The sequence below is a fragment of the Phoca vitulina genome, unplaced genomic scaffold (assembly GCF_004348235.1).
Source record: "Phoca vitulina isolate PV1807 unplaced genomic scaffold, GSC_HSeal_1.0 scaffold20, whole genome shotgun sequence".
NCBI classification, from domain to species: Eukaryota; Metazoa; Chordata; class Mammalia; order Carnivora; family Phocidae; genus Phoca; species Phoca vitulina.
In genome coordinates, this window is record NW_022589723.1 from 21,271,505 (window position 1) to 21,290,591 (window position 19,087).

The window sequence follows — 19,087 nt, forward strand, 5'->3', positions numbered from 1 at the left end:
TTTATTTATTTGACAGAGACACAGCGAGAGAGGGAACACAAGCAGGGGGAGTGGGAGAGGGAGAAGCAGGCTTCCCGCGTAGCAGGGAGCCCAATGCGGGGCTTGATCCCAGGACCCTGGGATCATGACCTGAGCCAAAGGCAGACGCTTAATGACTGAGCCACCCAGGCGCCCCAGACACGTAGTCTTTTGTTTCTATTGGATGCTTTGCATCTAAGAGCTTAGAGCTGTCCCCAGAGCCTGTCTCTGATAAAAATGACTCTTATTCCATGTATCAGAAAATAAGAGGTGAAGCTGAGGAAGGTACCCTTCCCCATGTTCAGAGAGGTGGAGAAGAAAATACCTTCCTAAGGTAGAAAAAGATAACAGAATATTTGCTCTTTGCATATAATCTTTCCTAAAGGTATCTATGAAAATTTATGTGTGGAATTATTTGCACTTCCATTTTACTAAAGAATGAATGGGGAACAGTATTTAAATCATTTACACCTTATACATAATTAGATATGGGGCCCAAGCTTAAGTTCCTGACTCCAATCTGGCCAGTGATACTACTCCTTTAAGAAAGGTGGTTCAATTTTCAAATCAATAAATAGAAATCCCTGAACTGGCAGGATGGAGAGCCAACTCTGGCCTTATAGTTTGGACAGAGAATATTTGGGATCAGAGGAACAGCAATATACTTTGCTTTTCAGAGTCCTTTTCTGCTAGTCCAAGAACCAGAAAGAATTAAATTCAAGAAAGGGTCCTTTAGTGACCCAGGCTGCATCCATATAGCAGTTCCCAAACTTGTTAAAAGCAAAAAGAAATTGTATGTAGGGATTTTTACTTCATTACAGAATTCTCAAACATTCATTTTAACCTCAATTCATAGCTCTGACTCCTACCGTTTCATAGTCAAAGCCCTTTATATACTAGAATTCTGTATTAACATAGCCAAAATCACAGTATTCATCCAGGGCCTTATAGTTTGTTCAGAGCCCATGAGTGCAAAATATGTTCTAGCCTGTAGAAATGTTAACATACAAAAACTTATACTTCCTTCTACAATGAATTGCTACATATGAAACATCTGAATCTTTGATTCTGTGTAGACATAGGCAGAAATAAAACCAATTTGCATAAATATGAGATGAGTTAGAATAAAAATCCAATATATTCCTATTGCTTCTATATGCTGATGAAACATTAGATGCAATCACAATGCAAATATAAATTACTGAGAGTTACAGTTACATATTTCTGGCCTATTCTGAGGAATTACTGAACAATTGAAAACCACTTACTTTTAGAATCTCTTCCATTACTTGACTGAAGTGAAGTCTAATGGTGGAGTGAAAATCCCAGAGGTCAAAGGGGAGGAAGCCTGGAAGGTTTTCTTTGATGATGCTTCCCAAGAAATAGTCGATGAATTTGCCATGCGTTATGGGATTGAATCCATTTATCAAGCTATGACGTAAGTACTCTAAAACTCGTACAGTGTTCGAAAATCTCTGTTGAAATCTAAAGAAAAAGAAAGAAAAGCATTCATCTCCTTTCTTCTAATTCAAATGCAATTGTGATTACAAAGTCAGTTACATTTGAATGTGCCCATTTGGTGCTGGCTACGCTCTCTCACAGCTATAAAGTGTTAAGGATTTGGTAATTCGCTACAACCATTTCTTCCCAAACCTTATTTTGTCCTCATAGTGTGCTCCATTGAGAAACAGCATTTGCAACACCTGGGAACTTGGAAAATGCAAATTCTCCACCCTACTCCAAACCTACTGAATCAGAAACTCTTGGAGTGGGGCCCAGTGATGTGTGATTTAATAAGCCCTCTGGATGCTTCTTATAAACTCTGAAGTTTGAGAACCAATGCCTTATTTGATATCTGAGGAAACTAAAGCCTGATGATGGAAGTGCATCGTCCAACTTTACAGAGTCTGTGGGTGTCAGAGACACACATCCAGAGCCATGACACTGTCTTGACCCAAACAATAGGCTGCATATTCTTCCTTCCTATATTTATAGCGGAGCTACTAGTTCAAAACCAAGATTTATTGAGAACACACGTACTGCAGTAAATGTGGTTCTATGGAAGTGACCCTTACTGAGGAGTTTTGGTAAGGGTTTAGAATTGTGTTATTCCTTGCCTACAGTTTACCTTTGAAACCTGGTCTAAGTATATAAATGCATCTTGTTCAGATATATACCATATATAATATGTAAACTATTTACATTTATTAGAAAACTGTACTTTTATATTAAGGATCAGATCATATTTTCATGTCAACCAAATAGAAGCTGGCCCAGATAGTCATTTTCAACCATCTGAATGATGGATGTGGATTAGACCAAAATCAATGGTCTTTTTCAAAGTTTACTGTTCTTAGCATTTAATCACCAGTCATAAATCTAGAACATTCTATGGGAGAGTACATTTAAAAATTTTTTGATCAATTGTATGTTTTTTTAGTCAACAGAATGTCCTAAATCTAAATAATAAAGACTTATAGATTATGGAGGTGAAAAGGAACTTAGAGGTCATGTAATTGAACCTTTCTCCAGATTAGAAACCCTGTTGTTGCATCCATTACTGATGGTCATCATCCCTCTCAACAACACACTCCTTTTGAGGCAACCTATTTTGTAACTGGGCAGCCATAATGGAATCCTGTGACTTTGTCATCTGCTCTGTCCCATGTCATTGGCTATAATTCAGAATACCTCACACCAAATTGAGCACAATAAAAATGCAACTATGATTAACAGTCTAAAATAAAATAAACTATGTTAAAAAAGACAACAGCGAAGCAACAGCAATGAAGAGCCTGCTTCTGGAAAAAATATCAATAAAAGAAAGGATCAAGTTAAATTTATTCCAAAATATCTCTGTGAGCTGATGTCACATTACTTCTTTGCCATGTTTCCTGTATTCTGAGAAGCATAATCATGTTAATATAGAAAAAGGGTAACTGTATGACAGCTTAAAAGAGGAAGATCATCCTTTATTCATTTTATCACTTGTATTTTTCTCTTACCTTTGACTTAAGTAAACAGTAACAAGAAGGTATTTTTGGATACTTCTTTGGTATCAAGTGACCTGCATGTGAGCCTATAATTATGAAGGGCCACATAGTAAGTATTTTTAGCTTTGTGGGTCTTATAGTCTCTGTCACAACTGCTCCACTCTGCACTCCAGGTGCAAAAGCAGCCATAGATATTAAGTAAACAAGTGGGCATGGTCATGTACTGATAAAACTTTATTTTAAAAACAAAAACTATGGGCTGGTTTTGGCAGTGGACTTAGATTGCCAACTGCTGGTCTAAAGAGTGAAAGCAAGGCAGAGAGGCATAAGGGAAAACATGTCTTCTTTTTTGGTAATAAATTGAGAAATGCACTTTGATGATAACAAAATACAGTAGATTATGTAGTTGACCCTTGAACACCAAGGGTTTGGACTGTTGTGGGTCTACTTACAGATTACAGATTTTTTACAGTACTGTAAATGTATTTTTCTCTTCCTTATGATTTTCTTAGTGCTTTCTCTTCTCTAGCTTATTCTAAGAATACATATAATATAACCCACAAAATACGTGTTTATGACTGTTTATGTAAATAATATGTATGTCACAGTCAGTAGTGTGCTCCTAGTTAAGTTTTTGGGGAGTCAAAAGTTATATGTGGATTTTTGACTGTGCAGGGGTCAGTGACCCTAACTAACCCCTGTATTGTTCAAGGATCAACTGTATCTACTTCTGGTTATACATTTGATTTGATACTGATGTTTTCATTTATTTATTTTTTATTTATTCATTTGAGAGAGAGAGCACAACAGGGGGAGAGGGAGAGGGAGGAGCAGACTCCCTGCTGAGCTGGGAGCCTGACATGGGGGATCAATCTCAGGACCTGGAGATCATGACCTGAGGCGAAGGCAGACCCTTAACCACCTGAGCCACCCAGGTGCCCCTGATATTGATATTTTTATTTATTAAATGTTTCTTTCAGCTTTGAGTACTGACCAACATGGCCTTAACATTTCCCTCAACTTGATAAAACATTAGACTTCTTACTTAGGTCTAGGCCCCTGACCTCCCTCTCACCTTGGCCCTTACAAAATCCAGAAGTCTTAAACCCAGAGGTCCCTGACTTCCCTTTTCTTACAGCATTTACTTTAGAAAAATTATAATGGTAAATTCTTTGAATTATAATTTTTTGAAAGCCTCTTGGCAGTTTTACAACCCAGGACTAGCTTTCTCAAGGACCTGGCAGGCATCCCTTTCAAATGCAATCACCAAGGAGTATAGACCCCTGTCGCCCAGTCTCTGTTGTGGGGTAGGAGCTTAATTTGGACAGGTACCTTGCTCCACGTTGTAATACTATCTTGGGTCATGATTATAAGAGAAAGTTTATCTTTTTGGGGGGGTAATGCCAATTAGCAAGCACAGGTGACTAGGATTCCCCCAACTCTAGCTCTTAAAAACTCCCATTCATCCCCCTTCCAATTCAACCCTTAAAAATGTCCCCATCTGTTATGTCAGTGGACTTGAGGTTGGACTGAGTTCTGATTTCTCTTCCCTGCTGCACACCCTTGAATAAAATTTTCCTGGCCTATTTCATTATGTCCAGTGCAATTTTGCTTTAACAGTACAAATTTTACCATCTCACCAGAATAAAAAATATTCCTGTTGTTTGACAGTCTGTTAACTCCTAAAAAATTTGACTACCAACATAAATATGATCTCTTTATTTACTATTCGTTGATGATCATTAGTTGCTGAAATAGTTTTTATAGAAAAATACACCTGTACCCATTTTATATCAATATGTTAATATAATTACATGTGTAATCTAGTTTAAGAGAGATGGTAGAATGGTGTCACTTAGAGGAGCACTTGAATTCTGTTCAAAGATTTACAAATTGATATATTGAATCCAACAGCTGTAAGTTTTATTACTACCTTATAAAATATTCTGGGTGCATGATAGAAACTCAGTACATATTTTTAACTGAATGAATCAGAAGTAGAAGTGTTTATTCTCAACTTCTCCTGGCATATTTCTTCATGTCAGAAGTTCACAGTTGCCAGGGCTCCTGGGTGGCTCAGTCAGTTAAGTGTCCTACTCTTGGTTTCAGCTCAGGTCATGGTCCCTGGGTCTTGAGATCCAGCCCAGCGTAGGGCTCCACACTCAGTGGGGTGTCTGCTTGGGATTTTTTGTCTCCCTCTCCCCCTCCCCCAACTTGCACACAAACTCTCTGCCTCTCTCTTTCAAATAAATAAATCTTAAGAAACAAAGTTCACAGTTGCCAAAAGCATGCAAAATGGAACTTGAAAGAGTAAGCTGGTGTACGTTATCTATTTTACCTTATAAATGTTTTAGAGCATACCATATTGATTGATTATTTATAATAATTTAGAGAAGTATCAGAGTACTGACATTCTTCTGTTAGGTGTTGAAATGTAACTTTCAGGGATTTTTTTTTTTTTTACCATATTTTCCAAGCGATACTCCTGTAACTGAATTGTATATTGACTCCTAACCGATTGTTGGCCAATGAGTAACACAATTTTTAAAAAAGAATTTATGAATAACCAGCTATATCTTCAAATTTAAATTGGTTGCCTTTTGGATCAGTGGTATTTTCCTGTTGTCTTGAAACTTAGCTTCAGGGGATCCAGAAAACCAACCAAGCAACAACAGCAAAACCTAGAACTACATATGTCAAACTTACCTCAGAAGTATTTCCCTTAATTTTAAAAACACAAAGTTGGGGAACACAGCTTCAAGGAAGAAACAGATGTCCTGTCTACATAATAAGGGCATTTACAAATTTGGGAAAGGACAAAACTGCTTAATTTTTGTGGGCTTTCCTAGATACGATTTGATCAGAAAAACAAATCAAAACTCAGTTTCTTTTGATTTTTAAAATCTACTTATGCTTAGCCAAATCCCCAAGTAACCTCATAATCTTCCTGTTTTTAGTGGAGATTGCTGGTTTCTTTTAAGCCTACTCCCATTTCTTTGAAGATGGATTTGGAGCAGAAATAAAGGGGAAATGGGTATTAAGCCAGAGAGTCTGGTTGTATGTTATTACATTTTCCTCATGTGTATTTCTCATCATAAGAAGGAGGTTGAATCTGTTTTGCTGGTAAATAATCTGAACATTAATACTGAACTTCCCAGTCCTCTAAGGTACCTCCTGCTTATTGTAAATCTCTCTCCTTTTACCACAAAACATTTTCTATAAGGGCACAATTTATTGGCCCAGTTTGTTGCATAAAAATATACTCTTTGTTTTGGAACATTCATGAGGGAGGAGGAAAGGGATTATAATTTTCCCATTTGGACAGTCGATTGATCAAGACCAGGAGGATTTGTTCCCACATGGTAAATCCATCTTTAAAAAAAAAAAGGCAATTTTCCAATATATGATAGCAAGAATGAGAGTCTGTTTCCTTTCCAAAGGAGCACACCATTTTACATATTTTGCATCGTGTTGTTGGGCATCGAGTCTGTTTTCATCATGAGAATTTTGGGAGTCCTTGATGCTTTTTATCTATCTATGCAAACACAAATGCTCTTAAAAACATTCTGACAGACTTGCTGTTCACCCCTAAACACATGCAGGGAATTCCATGTCAGCATCAGGGATTAATTGTCCTCTGGAGGTGATTTCTGTCAATCAAATACATTTTAACTTAGTGTTTAATGAGTCATTTATTGTATAATGAAGCCCCAGGTGTCTCACAGAATCTGAGATTTCATTAGACTGTGGTCATGCATCTGTAATACCAAGTGAGAAATGCATTTAGTCAGTGTTTTTCACCTTGGTGTTCTTAACAAACAACCTTTACTTTGGTACTGGCCCTCTCGATTGAATTTATATTTGAACTAGAACTATTGGGATATAGTTTATCTTAAAGGCACTAGTCTGTTTTAGCTGCTTGAGCCGTGGGCCTGCTTTCTAAAGAGAGTGCTCCATAACTGATGAACGAATCACTCATTCCTGTAAGAAATATTTATTGAGGGCCTACCATGTGCCAAGGAGTTTTTTAGGCGCTAAGAATACATCAGCAAACAAGAAGTCAAGATCCAGTCTCTCATGGAGTCCCCGTTCCAGAAGATACAATTCATTTATCTGACAGACATTCTGAGTATTTAAGTATGAGGACTTATACAGGGCATTGGGATACAGAAGTAAAAGATATCTCTTGCTTTAGTGAGCTCCTTATCTAGAGCAAAGAGGAAGAAGAAATTAAATAACAAGAAGACAGCGTAATTGAGGTGTACATGGGTACTGTAAGAGCGTAGACATGAAGGGACCAAATCCAGGCACAGGTGAAGAGAGGTGTCAGAGAAAGCTGATGGTCAGCCTGAGGGTCCCAGCCTTACTTGCTCTTCAGCTTCCACCATTCCTCTAAACCCTACGCATTCCCTTACTTTCCTGTCTCCCACCACTGCCTCATACTCAAAATCTCTGTAGTTGAATTCCAGCAATCCATAGCATTTATGAAAAGTCATGATGCTTTTCACCAAAAGAGAAGTGGTTCCTTAAGTGTTTGACCCCCTCCTTAGTGACAAGCATGTACGCAATCACTGAAATGCATGCTAATTTGGATTTTAGGGAGCAAATGTGATAAATACTGTTGTAGTATATTTCTGACATTGGGACTACAGATAGTCTTTACTTTCATCTTGAATTGTTTCTTGAAATCTCCAAAGGATCTAAAAATTATTATTGTCTTTATGGTGCTTCCTTCCAATCACTTTGCTCTTATTTTTATCAAAAAAAAAAAATTGATCTTTAAATCTTTTGAATCAAAGGCATTTCGATCCCTTGAAAACCACAAGATGATGTGATTAGGGACAATTGTCTCCAAAAAGGCAGGTGAGTTAGATGATTGTCCCCCCCCCACCCCCATCGTGATATCTATGAAACAATAACAAGTGAACTGAATCCGGATTTATAAATTGAAATACACATGACTTCCCAACATTTTGCCAATAATATTTGAGAATCAATGCTTGATAATGTTGTAGCAATTGCTTTAGCTGAAAACATGCCAGTAACTGTCTCATTGTTGGCAATTTAAGCATCATCTTTTTGAGTTTGTTACTCTAACTTTTCCAATGAAGCTGAAATTCCATTTGTTAAATTGGTTTGACACTAACCCCATTTTCTTCAAAAAGCAAAGTCAGGGGATTTAAACATTATTAATCCATTGTTTTCAATCGTGTCTGTGTCAGGAAATGTTAGCATTTTCAGAGATTACAATCATGCTTTTCGACCTATTTTATTTGAAGGTGTACTTTTTGAAGGGGTGGTTTGCTGCAAGGATCTGTTCAGTCGTTTTAAATTGCTAATTGTACTTTAAATCCTGTTTTCCCTCTCCCTCCTAGAACAATGTAAGTAGCATTGAAACTGCAGCCTTTAAAAGGAATTGATTTTCAAGGAGATGCTTAGAAGCAAGAAACTTCACCTTGGCAATAACCACACATAAAGAAGAGGCACACAGAAAGTCAGAGGGAAGTGCTTTGCAAATTGAAGACTATGTAGAAGCCTGTTAGCTGATAACTACCAACCAGCAAAGGATGCCTGCAAATGACTCCCTTGTCCCCTGTTTTCTGGCCATCCCTATTAACCATGGGCTCCAATAGAATCAAATGTTGATAGTGGGAGGAAGTAATGTTTATGGCTGGACACAACCAATTATCTGTATTCAGAGATGCATAGCATGTTAAAGCTTGGAAGGATTAGATCTTTTCCCTTCAGAGATGGAGAAACTGAATCTAGGAGTGATAAAGTTACTTTTCTAAGGTCACAGAACAGAGCTAGGATTACAGTGAATCATGCCTATGCCGTGATACCTGTAACTCTAAATTGGCCACCGTGAATCCCTCTGTCTACCCCACATACCAAAAAAGCAATTTGCTATTCTTTTCAAGGTTCCCAAGAAGTGTAGCCACTAACCCTGATTAATACTTATTCTTCTTCGAAATCTAAGTCTCTTTTTTTCTTTCTTTTCATCATCTAAGAAATGTGTACTTTGATGCTTAATATTTTCTTGATTATATTGACTGCCTAATCATTTACCATTTAGGTTAAAAAGTAAATGTGAAATGGCAAGTTCAATGTAGACTGTTGTTTGGTACCATTTGTAACTTACCATGATCCTATTCACAGTTTCTAGGAAAGGACAGGTAGGGGCTCCTGGGTGGCTCAGTTGGTTAAGGGTCAGTTCTTGATTTCGGCTCAGGTCATGATCTCAGGGTTGTCAGAGTGAGCCCCTCATCTGGCTCTGCACTAGGTGTGGAGCCTGCTTAAGATTCTCTCTCTCTTTCTCTTTCTCAAAAAAAGAAAAAAAGAAAAAAGACAGGTATTTTTTTTTTTTTTTTTTTTTACCAATAGGGAAAAGATTATATTCATAGGAGTGACCTGAAAATTCTGAATTTTAGTGCTTTATTTTTAAAATTAATATAAAATGCATAAACTTTTTTTTCAAATGCTTACACCTTTATTCTTAGTATTCCAACTCCCAATTAACTCCAGAGTCACTAGTTTTAAGAAGAACATTTTAATGTAAGTTCTAAGAAGTGACAATTATTGTATCTTTAATTTTTAGGTATGTTGAGACGTGTTCAATTTAATTCCGACCAAATTAAGGAGGACCATGTTTATGACTTTATTTACCTTCTTCCTTTTACCAGACAATGAAAATTTTATTGCTTACAATTTTAATTAGCTCACAAGAAAAACACCATTGTAAGGCTAATTTGATATTAAAACTGATGTAAAGTTCTGATGAGATGAAAAGTAGCATTAAATGAAATACTGGGTTTTTCTCATTGTTCTCCTTTGATTTCCACGTTTTCACCATTCTCATCTCTGTATTTTGCCTTAGGGAGTTATGAGTGAAAAATCATTCCATTAGTATCTTCAAAATTAACTCAATATATTTTATTTAGTGAAATCAAGGTGGTATCTATTTTATAGTAATTTTATGGTTTTTTTTTTTGTTTGTTTGTTTTTTTTTTTGCATCTACACATTAACCAGAAACTGGTAGGTCTATGATAAAACTTTGAAAGAAAAAACATTTTATGGGTGATTTGTTGTTGACTTCTTCTGTAAAAATCTTGCTTAATAGTATTTTAAAGACTAATATAGGTTATACACTTTCATATGTTAAAATAATATGTAAAGATATTTGCATCTTGCTTGTTTGGCAACTTACAGGGTTCCTTTGAATCAGTATTTGTTGACCACCTGGGTATTGTCAGTATTCACTTAAAGACCTTAAACTGGAAGCCAAGCCTCTAAAAATGTTCCCCTCTTTCCCATGACTTTATTTAAATGCAGCTCTCCTTTAGATTAGGAAAATATATTTACCTGCTCCTATTGGTGGGTTCTCCATATATAAGAACTGGATTTTTTAACCCCCTGGATAATCTAAACAAGCTGTGAACTCTTGCTGGAAGTAAAACATTAGAGATTATATATAATCCCCAGGATATACTGTTCCCAGTGTTCTTCCAGCCCTTTTTTTCTAACTAGCTTCAAAGCCCATTGCCTATTCCCTGTTACACAAGCTGTATTACAATCTTGGGAGTTGTATACTCTTTAATGGATATAGAGTGAGTAGGTGTGGGAAACAGGAGGCAGCTCTTTACTGCCTTGAGAAGCCATTAGCATGGAATAGGGAAGTGCTTGACAGCCTTGCTGGTCAGCAGCCTACGCCCCAATCTTAGGTACAGGGTCTACAGTGTATGTTTGCTAGAAATATCTTCCCATTTCCTCTCTAGTCAGGTTAATATTTTAGGAGTTTAGACACTAGTCAGCCACTGAACATCTCTCAATCTAGCCAGCTGCCCTAAAGTTAGGCAAAGTCCTCCCAGATACTGGGAAATCTTTGATTGGTACTCTAATGCCTAGTGCTTTTATGACTTGACTTTCTTTTTTGTTTTTCTCAGATATTTCCATGGGAAGTTTCAAGGGGTGAATCATATGCAGCTAGCTACCTCCCATCATACCCCAGAAATTATCTCAGTTAAATTTATATCAGAAAGTAAAGTATTTTTGTCTATCCTCTAAGATAAATACATGCCTAATGCTCTGGAAAATTTTAAATATATAGCGGTTATAAGCAGAATGCTATTAACCTTCAAAGTTATTGTCATCATTACTGTTAACTGTTATGCACTTCAACAAATGTTTACAAAGCAATTATCCGTTTTGAGAACTGTCATACTCAAGGTAACCAACCGTCCTGTATACGCTAACTCTACATAAATAACTTTGGCTCATATTGTTTTTGTTTTCATTAATAAACATTGGTCAACTCCTATGTATAAGAAAACACTATGCTAGAGGCAGGCTGAATTAAGATGATAACCAAGCATGAACTAGACACATGCTGAAAGGAACAGATAGATGTGCAAGTAATACACAACATTGAAGAGAGAAGGAGGAGGATAAATTAAGAGAAAGATATACTCTAGTGGTTAAGAGAGATGGTTTTAAACTTATATTGCCTGAACTCCAATAGTTTGGGTGTTATTACAGAAGTATCCATTGGATAGAGGAAGTTAGGAGGCCCGGAGATGGAGGACACAGGTTCAAAGGCTGATTGGAGCCCAGTAGTGGTGAGCCCACAGAGGAGAAATCAGAGGGGAATGTCTGAGCCAAGGTCTTGAGGATTAGAGTTCATGTAATGGCCATGGAAGAGTAAAGAGTTTAGTGTCCCTAGAATTTGGTCCAATAAATATTTATTCAACATGTCTAAATGTGAGATACTGTGTTAGGCATTGGATATATAGTAATGAATCCACTTATAGACTGACTAATGGAGAGAATTAGTCACACAAGAGATGTAATACAATTATGCAGAAGTTATGAGAAAAGCCAAACAGAGTGCTAAGGGAGAGTAAGTTCGAATGTGCATATTGTGCCCTGGTGAGTCTCAAAGTGAGGCTGGGCTAAGAATTAATGCATGACTCAGAGATAGACAAACCAAGCATAGGGCTTGCTGTCACAGATAGGTAAAAGATATATTCCAGAGGAATGGAAGAGAAAAAACCAAGGCACAATGGGAAAAAAATATTGTGTACAGTGAACCCTAGCAATTTTAGGTTGGTAGAGCCCAAATTTCCCAGAGAATATCCTATATCCTATACCAAGCTTGCTTGTTTATGTCCCCAGCCTTCCCATATTATGCTCATTTTTCCCCTCACGTGGCTTATAAGCAATGAACATTGTTCAATAATTGTGTCATCTTCATTATAAAACTTTCAATTTCACCTACAGAATTCACACTAGAAGCACCTTCAGAATATTTATGTTTCTCCATTATTTCTGCTTACAGTCCCTGCTAAACTGTTACCAATCTCATTGGGGTCCAAAAATCAGAGGGTGGCAGCTAGCAGATTTAAATACTGTGTAACACTCAGCTGCATTAGGGAGACATGGATCCTTTTTTAAAAACCAAGAACAAGATTGTTCATCCTGGTGACCTCCAGTATCCCTTTAAATACATAATGCATGTTCAGGATAATAAACTTCTGGTCTTTGAGTTTCTTACCAATTTATTTTGACAACTGATGTTTCTATAACTCTTGTTCCCCCTAGGTATGTTTGGTTTCCTTGTGCCATCCCCTGTACCAGTGCATTTAGTTCTTGCATATTCCACAACTCTTAACCTCTAACTTTGGGTCTAACAAATTTCATTATTTGTGAATTGCTCAAAAAAAAAAAAAAAAAAAAAAAAAAGGATATATAATGTTAGGAGTTTTTTAATTTCTATGTTTAATATCTTTATATTATTTGTGATATTCTTAATAGATATAATTAATTTAGTGTATAATAAAGTCAAAATAGGTATCATTTACCTAAAAGAAGCAATCAGTGATAGTGTATTTCTAGGGTTAAGTAGCAAAACATCATGCAACTCCCATGACATGCTTTGTTATTGGTAATCCTCAAAGATCCATGTTTAAAACTTAGACCTACTTTTATCAGCTAGTATCATGACAAGCTGCATGAGTGGCGTGGCTGAGATCTAAGAGAAACCACCATTTCCAGGACTATCCTCCATTTCTCTTAAGGTGTCATTCAGGGCATCTATGTTTGTACATTCCGTGTTTGAGTTCAGTAATACAGAATTCAGAGATGCCTAAGTGGAGGATAAATTACTGACGTATGAGAGCAAAATAGGATCAGATTACGTACTGAAGATTTCTTTCCTCTGCATTTTATCTTTTCACTTTTATCGTAAGCTGTGCTTTCAATTTCCAAGTCTTTTGTTATAGTTCAAATGAAACAGGTTTTCTTGAGAGAAGTAACAGAACTGAACGCTCGATGCCTCTGATGTCTGTGAATGATATTATTCAAGGTTTAAAAGAAATGGTCTTTAAGCATTGAGCTTGCATAATTCAATCTGTCCTCACTATTCGTCTGTTTGCCTTATTAAATCGTGGTTGCAGCAAAATGCTAGGAAAACAGAACTGCTTCTGGAAGGTATTCTAATGACAAAAGTCCAGAAACTGGACTCAAGTCAGATGTTAAGTTCACTCGCTCAGTAGACGTGTGATGAAAAGAGAGCCTCTTGCTTCATCAGTGTGATAGGAATACAAGAATGAAAGGGCATTCTGGTTGAAATAGAGCATTTCAGGAACTGAAGTAAGTGACAGCATAGTTGCTGGAGAAGGGGAGACTCCCGTGTAATTGTTTTCCAACAATGCTGGATTCCATTGGAAATTGCACTTTCGGTGTGTACACACAGCACTCCCACACTTGAAGGGAATTCTGCACTCATCCCTTTGACAGATCACATTCTAATTAAGCCACTTCACATTTGTGAATGAGAAATTTTTAAAAAGCTGAGATTGCTTTCTCTTTCATTTAGTAGAGACTGTGGGAGTTTTCTCTCTTTTTCAAAGATGTAGTTAAGGAATTAATTGCTGACATTAGAGGGCACACTGTTACATGAATTCATTGGTTTATGTTTATTTAAAGTGCTCAATGTTTTTGTCTTGTAGGCACTTCTCATGTTTGTCTTCTAAATACATGTGCCCTGGTGTCCCTGCTGTCATGAGCACCTTGTTGGCGAATATAAATGCTTTCTATGCTCACACAACAATTTCAGCAAATGTACAGGTTTCTGCCTCAGATCGATTTGCCGCTACCAACTTTGGTGTAAGTATTTTTGGACTTTCAAATTCCTGCTAACTTATGGGACTTACATTTTCTTTTCTTTTTTTTTTTTTTTTAAGATTTTATTGATTTATTTGACAGAGGAAGAAACAGCGAGAGAAGGAACACAAGCGGGGGGAGTGTGAAAGGGAGAAGCAGGCTTCCCACTGAGCAGGGAGCCCGATGCGGGGCTCCATCCCAGGACCCTGGGAATGACCTGAGCCTAAGGCAGACGCTTAATGACTGAGCCACCCAAGCACCCCCTGGGAGTTACATTTTCAACATACTTTGGATTCCAGATATTCTTGGAATCTTACTGCAGGAGGCGCATCTTTTAGGGAATATCTTTTAGTATAATGGGCAAAAGCTAAAAGTTCATTGGAAACATACCCTGTAAAATAACTTTGGCAGTCAGTAGGCATCTTCATGGAATTAAGTCTTCCTATCTGGAATGACCTTTTCCAATGAGGACACACATACATTTTCTGAAAGAGTAGTGGGATTTTATAGGACTTTCTCCATGTATGCAGATTTAGGATTCACCATTTCAGATGCTGTTCCCTGGTAAAAGTGAGTTTGGTTGACTTCTCTGGAGTCTATTAGGCTCCCTTTATACCTCCGATTGGTTTTTACTGGTGTTGCTAGATATCGGCACATCTTCTAAGTAAAACATAGTAGGTGTATAAAGAGTCTTAAGAGCTATCTGTACCTAATTAAGACTGTCCATCTGAAGTATTCAAATGCACCAAGGATACAATGAAAAATAGAAATGCAGGTATCCCAAGGAAACTCAAGTATCTAGCTGTTGCACCTGTCACTGGAACTCATTCTCTATAAGCCTCATTAAGTTGAAATTGACAAGACTGGAAATCAGATATAAATTAATAGTAACTGCAGTATAATTGTGCAGATCAAAACTAAGACAAAATTAGTGAAGATGGAGAAGGAAGGACAAATTGTAGAGTTTTTCATGGCATAGAATCAATAGCGCTTGGTGTCTTTGGTGATGTGGACAGGGAAGGAAAGGGAAAGCTGTCTGGAGAGATTCCCACAATTTTGACTGGGGCAGGTACCTGGTTGGTAGTAGCTCTGTTCAATAACCCTATGAGACAGGTATTCTTATTCTCGTGTGTGTATATACCTGAAACTAAGATCCATTGTAGGAGAATGACATTTTCATGACAACATAGTTACTTTTTCCACTGTACTTCCGAATGGGTTCACTGAATAGATTTTTGTTATTGATTATGTTGTTAGAAATTAAATTTTGGGATATGTGTCATAGAGTAGAGACAAATGAGACTCAGCAAATATAAGTGTGTGAAGTCAGTAGGGGGAAAATATGCTGCTGTGTATACTCTTTGTCCTTTTCATCTGAAAGAAAATGCATGTGAGGCATGTGAGATGAGTTGGAATGAATCAAAGGAAAAAGTAATTATTATTTAATGACAAATCAAATTAAGTGCTAGTAGAAGAAAACACTATCTGGGTTAGGAGTCATGGGATTTGAGTTTGTATTGAAATTTAGCAAGCCAGTCCAGTCATTCTAGCCTCAGTTTCTCAATCTGCTCAATGAAGATAACAAATACCTCTCTAATGTGTTTCTCAAATTGAAGATGAAAAGCAAATGAAGTAAAATATAATAAGCCAGTTTGTAAAAGTTGAAAATGCTCTATAAATATTAGGTATGAGGATTTCGTCTCTCCTGCCCTACCTACAGTATAAACAGCATACCATCAGTTACTTCCGTTAGACACATTGAGTCTTATAAAAGCCAGGACCAAAGAACATTCACTGGCAACTCAACAAAATACTATTATAACCGATAACAGAACATCAGAACGGTTTTCTTATAAAAACCTCATCTTGATAATAAGATTGTCTTGAGATTTTACCTGTAACATAAAGCACTCAGTGTTATGTAATTGTTTTGCTTTTAATATTGTGCCTGGGCACCTTGTAGAGAATAAGCCAACCTTGTGGAACACTGAGCCTTTATAGCTCTGAAAAAGAAGACGTGTCTATATGATTAATATCCATCATAAAAGCTACCTGGAGGAAAATGAGATAGAACTTCCTGCTGACCCAAAGAAGAAAAACCAAATTGATTTCACTATTTTTCAGTGACAACATGATTATAAAAAACTTTATTTTGTAAATCAAATAACTTATTGTAGAAGAGGGCCCCCCCAAAAAAGAATTTTTTTCCTCAAACTACATTTTGATAAATTGATGATTTGGTATATAAATGTGACTGTATTTTTCTCTACCTACTGAAAATAATGCTATTTGCTCAGTCAGATATACCAAAGTATAACGTCTCCCACCTCCAACGTAGGGCCTAAGGTTCTTATATACCTGAATTCTGAATCTGATTTGTTGCTCCTGACTTAAGAACACCTTTATATTGGTCCTTCATCCTTCTCAAAGGTATAACCCAGACATTTTGAGTATACAAATAATAAGCCAGTGGAAAAAGCTTTTCTTACTTATGAGGATTGTAAACAAACACATTTAGGAAAAGAAAACCATCACTGTTACAATTCAGACATTTTTGTGTACAGTTGTTATTTTTGGTCATGGTTTGGATGAAAAATGTTCACGAATGAAGTGAAAAGGACAGAATACTTGGGTGTGAAGAAGAGGAACAAGCAAACTTTGTTGAGAAAAATGGTTAGATAAATTGGATGAAAATGATAAACAATGTCATATTATGAAAGGCAAGGGAAAACTATTTTGAGAAAAGGAATCTATATAAAGACTGTCAACTGTTGCAAAAAGTTCAAGTAAGATGGGGAAAGAAATGACCCCTTTAAATTTGGGAAATAGGAGGTAATTATTTAGTGAAGTAGTTGCCATTGAAGCCTAATTTCGTTGGGTCCTTCAGTGAATGGCATAGATGAGTAGTTGTGTAAATTAGGTTCATTTATTCACTAAAATATAATGCAATCACTAAGAATCATGTTTTTAAAGAAAAGTTCATAAAATTGAGCACTGTCCATGATATAATGATAAATGAAAAAAAAATTAATTCTATAAACATTCTAATTCCAACATTGAAAACAACACACACAACTGGCTTAGAAATAAGACTGGAAGGAAATGTGCCAAAATGCCAATGATACAGCCACCTGGTGGGATGACAGCTAATATTTTGTTGTTTTGCTTTATATTCATCTTTATACTGACATTGTAAAACTTTCTTATGTTAATTTTGTAATAAACATATGAATGAAAGGGTGAATATGGTTCAGGAAACAGACTATTTTGTTAAGGAACTGGACTGAAAAGGGAAAGCTTGGTCAAGGGAAGATATTGTCATGAAAAAGATTTTATTTTTACTGGCTGGTTGGGTAGGGATGTTTTTATTTAATAAGGTAAATTGAAACATGTTTATAGATTATCAGGAAAGGGACTAGTTGTGACAGTGAAGTTGCAGATTTATCAAAGGGAGAACATGTGATGCCATGACATCACAGAGGAGAAAGAAGAAATGTAGTCAAGAAGACAAAATAAGGGACATTCTTTGGAATAAGAAAGGACAAGTTCCATTCTGAAATTTCAGGAAGAGTGTAAGTGTCCTTGCAGAGAACTCTGACCTTTTGATAGTGGGGTGAAAAGCTGGGATGTCACACCCCATTTCCCTAATCTTCTCTGTGGTTGTCTACAAGAACAGGAAATGCTCATCTACAAGACAGGGGCTATGATACAGATGCAGGAGGTGAAGGAGGTTGTAACAGGTTTGGATATGTTACCAAAGGGAATAGAAAAAGAAATGCTTCAGGTCCGTGTCAGAAGAATTCCTAGTAAAGCTGAAGGTCTCATTTGATGTTGAGAAGCATAAATCACATTGTCACAACAATGCATGTGGCTGTGAGATTTTCTCAGAATTTTGCAGCATTCTGATGCTCATGTAACAGATATGGCAGAAGATTGGATTGACTTCAGGTTGAAATTTTGTAGAAAAGAGGCAGTGAAGGGTGAGTGAATTAGTACATAGATGAGGCTGTTGAGAGAAAAGTTGAAGTGCTTCACCATGGGGTCTAGGTTCGAGAAGTTGCACCAGGAGAGACAGAGACAAAAAATTTAGGTAGGAACATAATATGTTTCAGTTAAAATTTCAAAGGGGAAGTCTTGGGTCCAAGATGTAGCTCTGGAAGTAGACTGTTGAAAATTGAGCATAAAACAGTTATAGTTTACTTAAACCTGCTCATAGGCAGTGACTGTTGAATTTTCAGGAATACTGCAAGCTAGTTGTTGAACATAGCAGTCCTTGAAACCAGAAGTACTGAGAATACTAACATCATGGAAATTGGCAAATGCTAAAAATCAAGGCATTTTTCTTTTGAAGAGATGATTTAGCAGCACACCATTGAGTGAAAAGGTTGTTTGGAGTCAAGATTAAAGAACTTTTTTGGATAAAAATCCCCGTGGGTGTGGAAAACACCATGGGTAGATCAAGGGTTGGAAAGGAAGAAAACATAAGTTGGGGTTCAATATCTCAACTTTAAAGAAAAGTCTTTAGAAAATTTATTTAGTTATCTTAAAATGCAAATAATGAATTATTAGTAAAATTAATACTTATCTAGTTCATTTTTTTCCCTAATATATATACCCTCTTTGACCCAGCCAGTGTTCAGCAAAAATAAATAAGCTAATACTAATAAATATTTCTTTGTCATTACATATGTTCTTTTCAATATGTATTCATGCGATACCTCACATAAGGCACTACAGCAGGTAGTGGAGGGACTGAAAGATAAATGATGACCTCTGCTCTCGGAAATTAATAGGATGGTCACATAACCTTATGTAGCGATAACCATAAGTCACTCGCAAAATGTGATTAGTGTCAAAGGAGGTTATACTTACAAATTTGCTTTGAGAGTGAAGAGGGGCAAGTGATTGATTCTTT

At 36.6% G+C, this 19,087-nt stretch overlaps 1 protein-coding gene across 8 annotated transcripts in view; it reads left to right on the top strand.

Moving 5' to 3' along the window:
- UNC13C (unc-13 homolog C) overlaps positions 1–19,087 on the top strand; it is a 591,291-nt gene that overhangs the window by 297,269 nt on the left and 274,935 nt on the right. For all 8 annotated transcript variants that reach the window (XM_032417734.1, XM_032417733.1, XM_032417735.1 and 5 more), the window contains 2 exons: positions 1,293–1,456; positions 14,019–14,175. In XM_032417734.1, the coding sequence (XP_032273625.1) occupies positions 1,293–1,456; positions 14,019–14,175 (321 nt within the window). The remainder of the gene's footprint in view (positions 1–1,292; positions 1,457–14,018; positions 14,176–19,087) is intronic.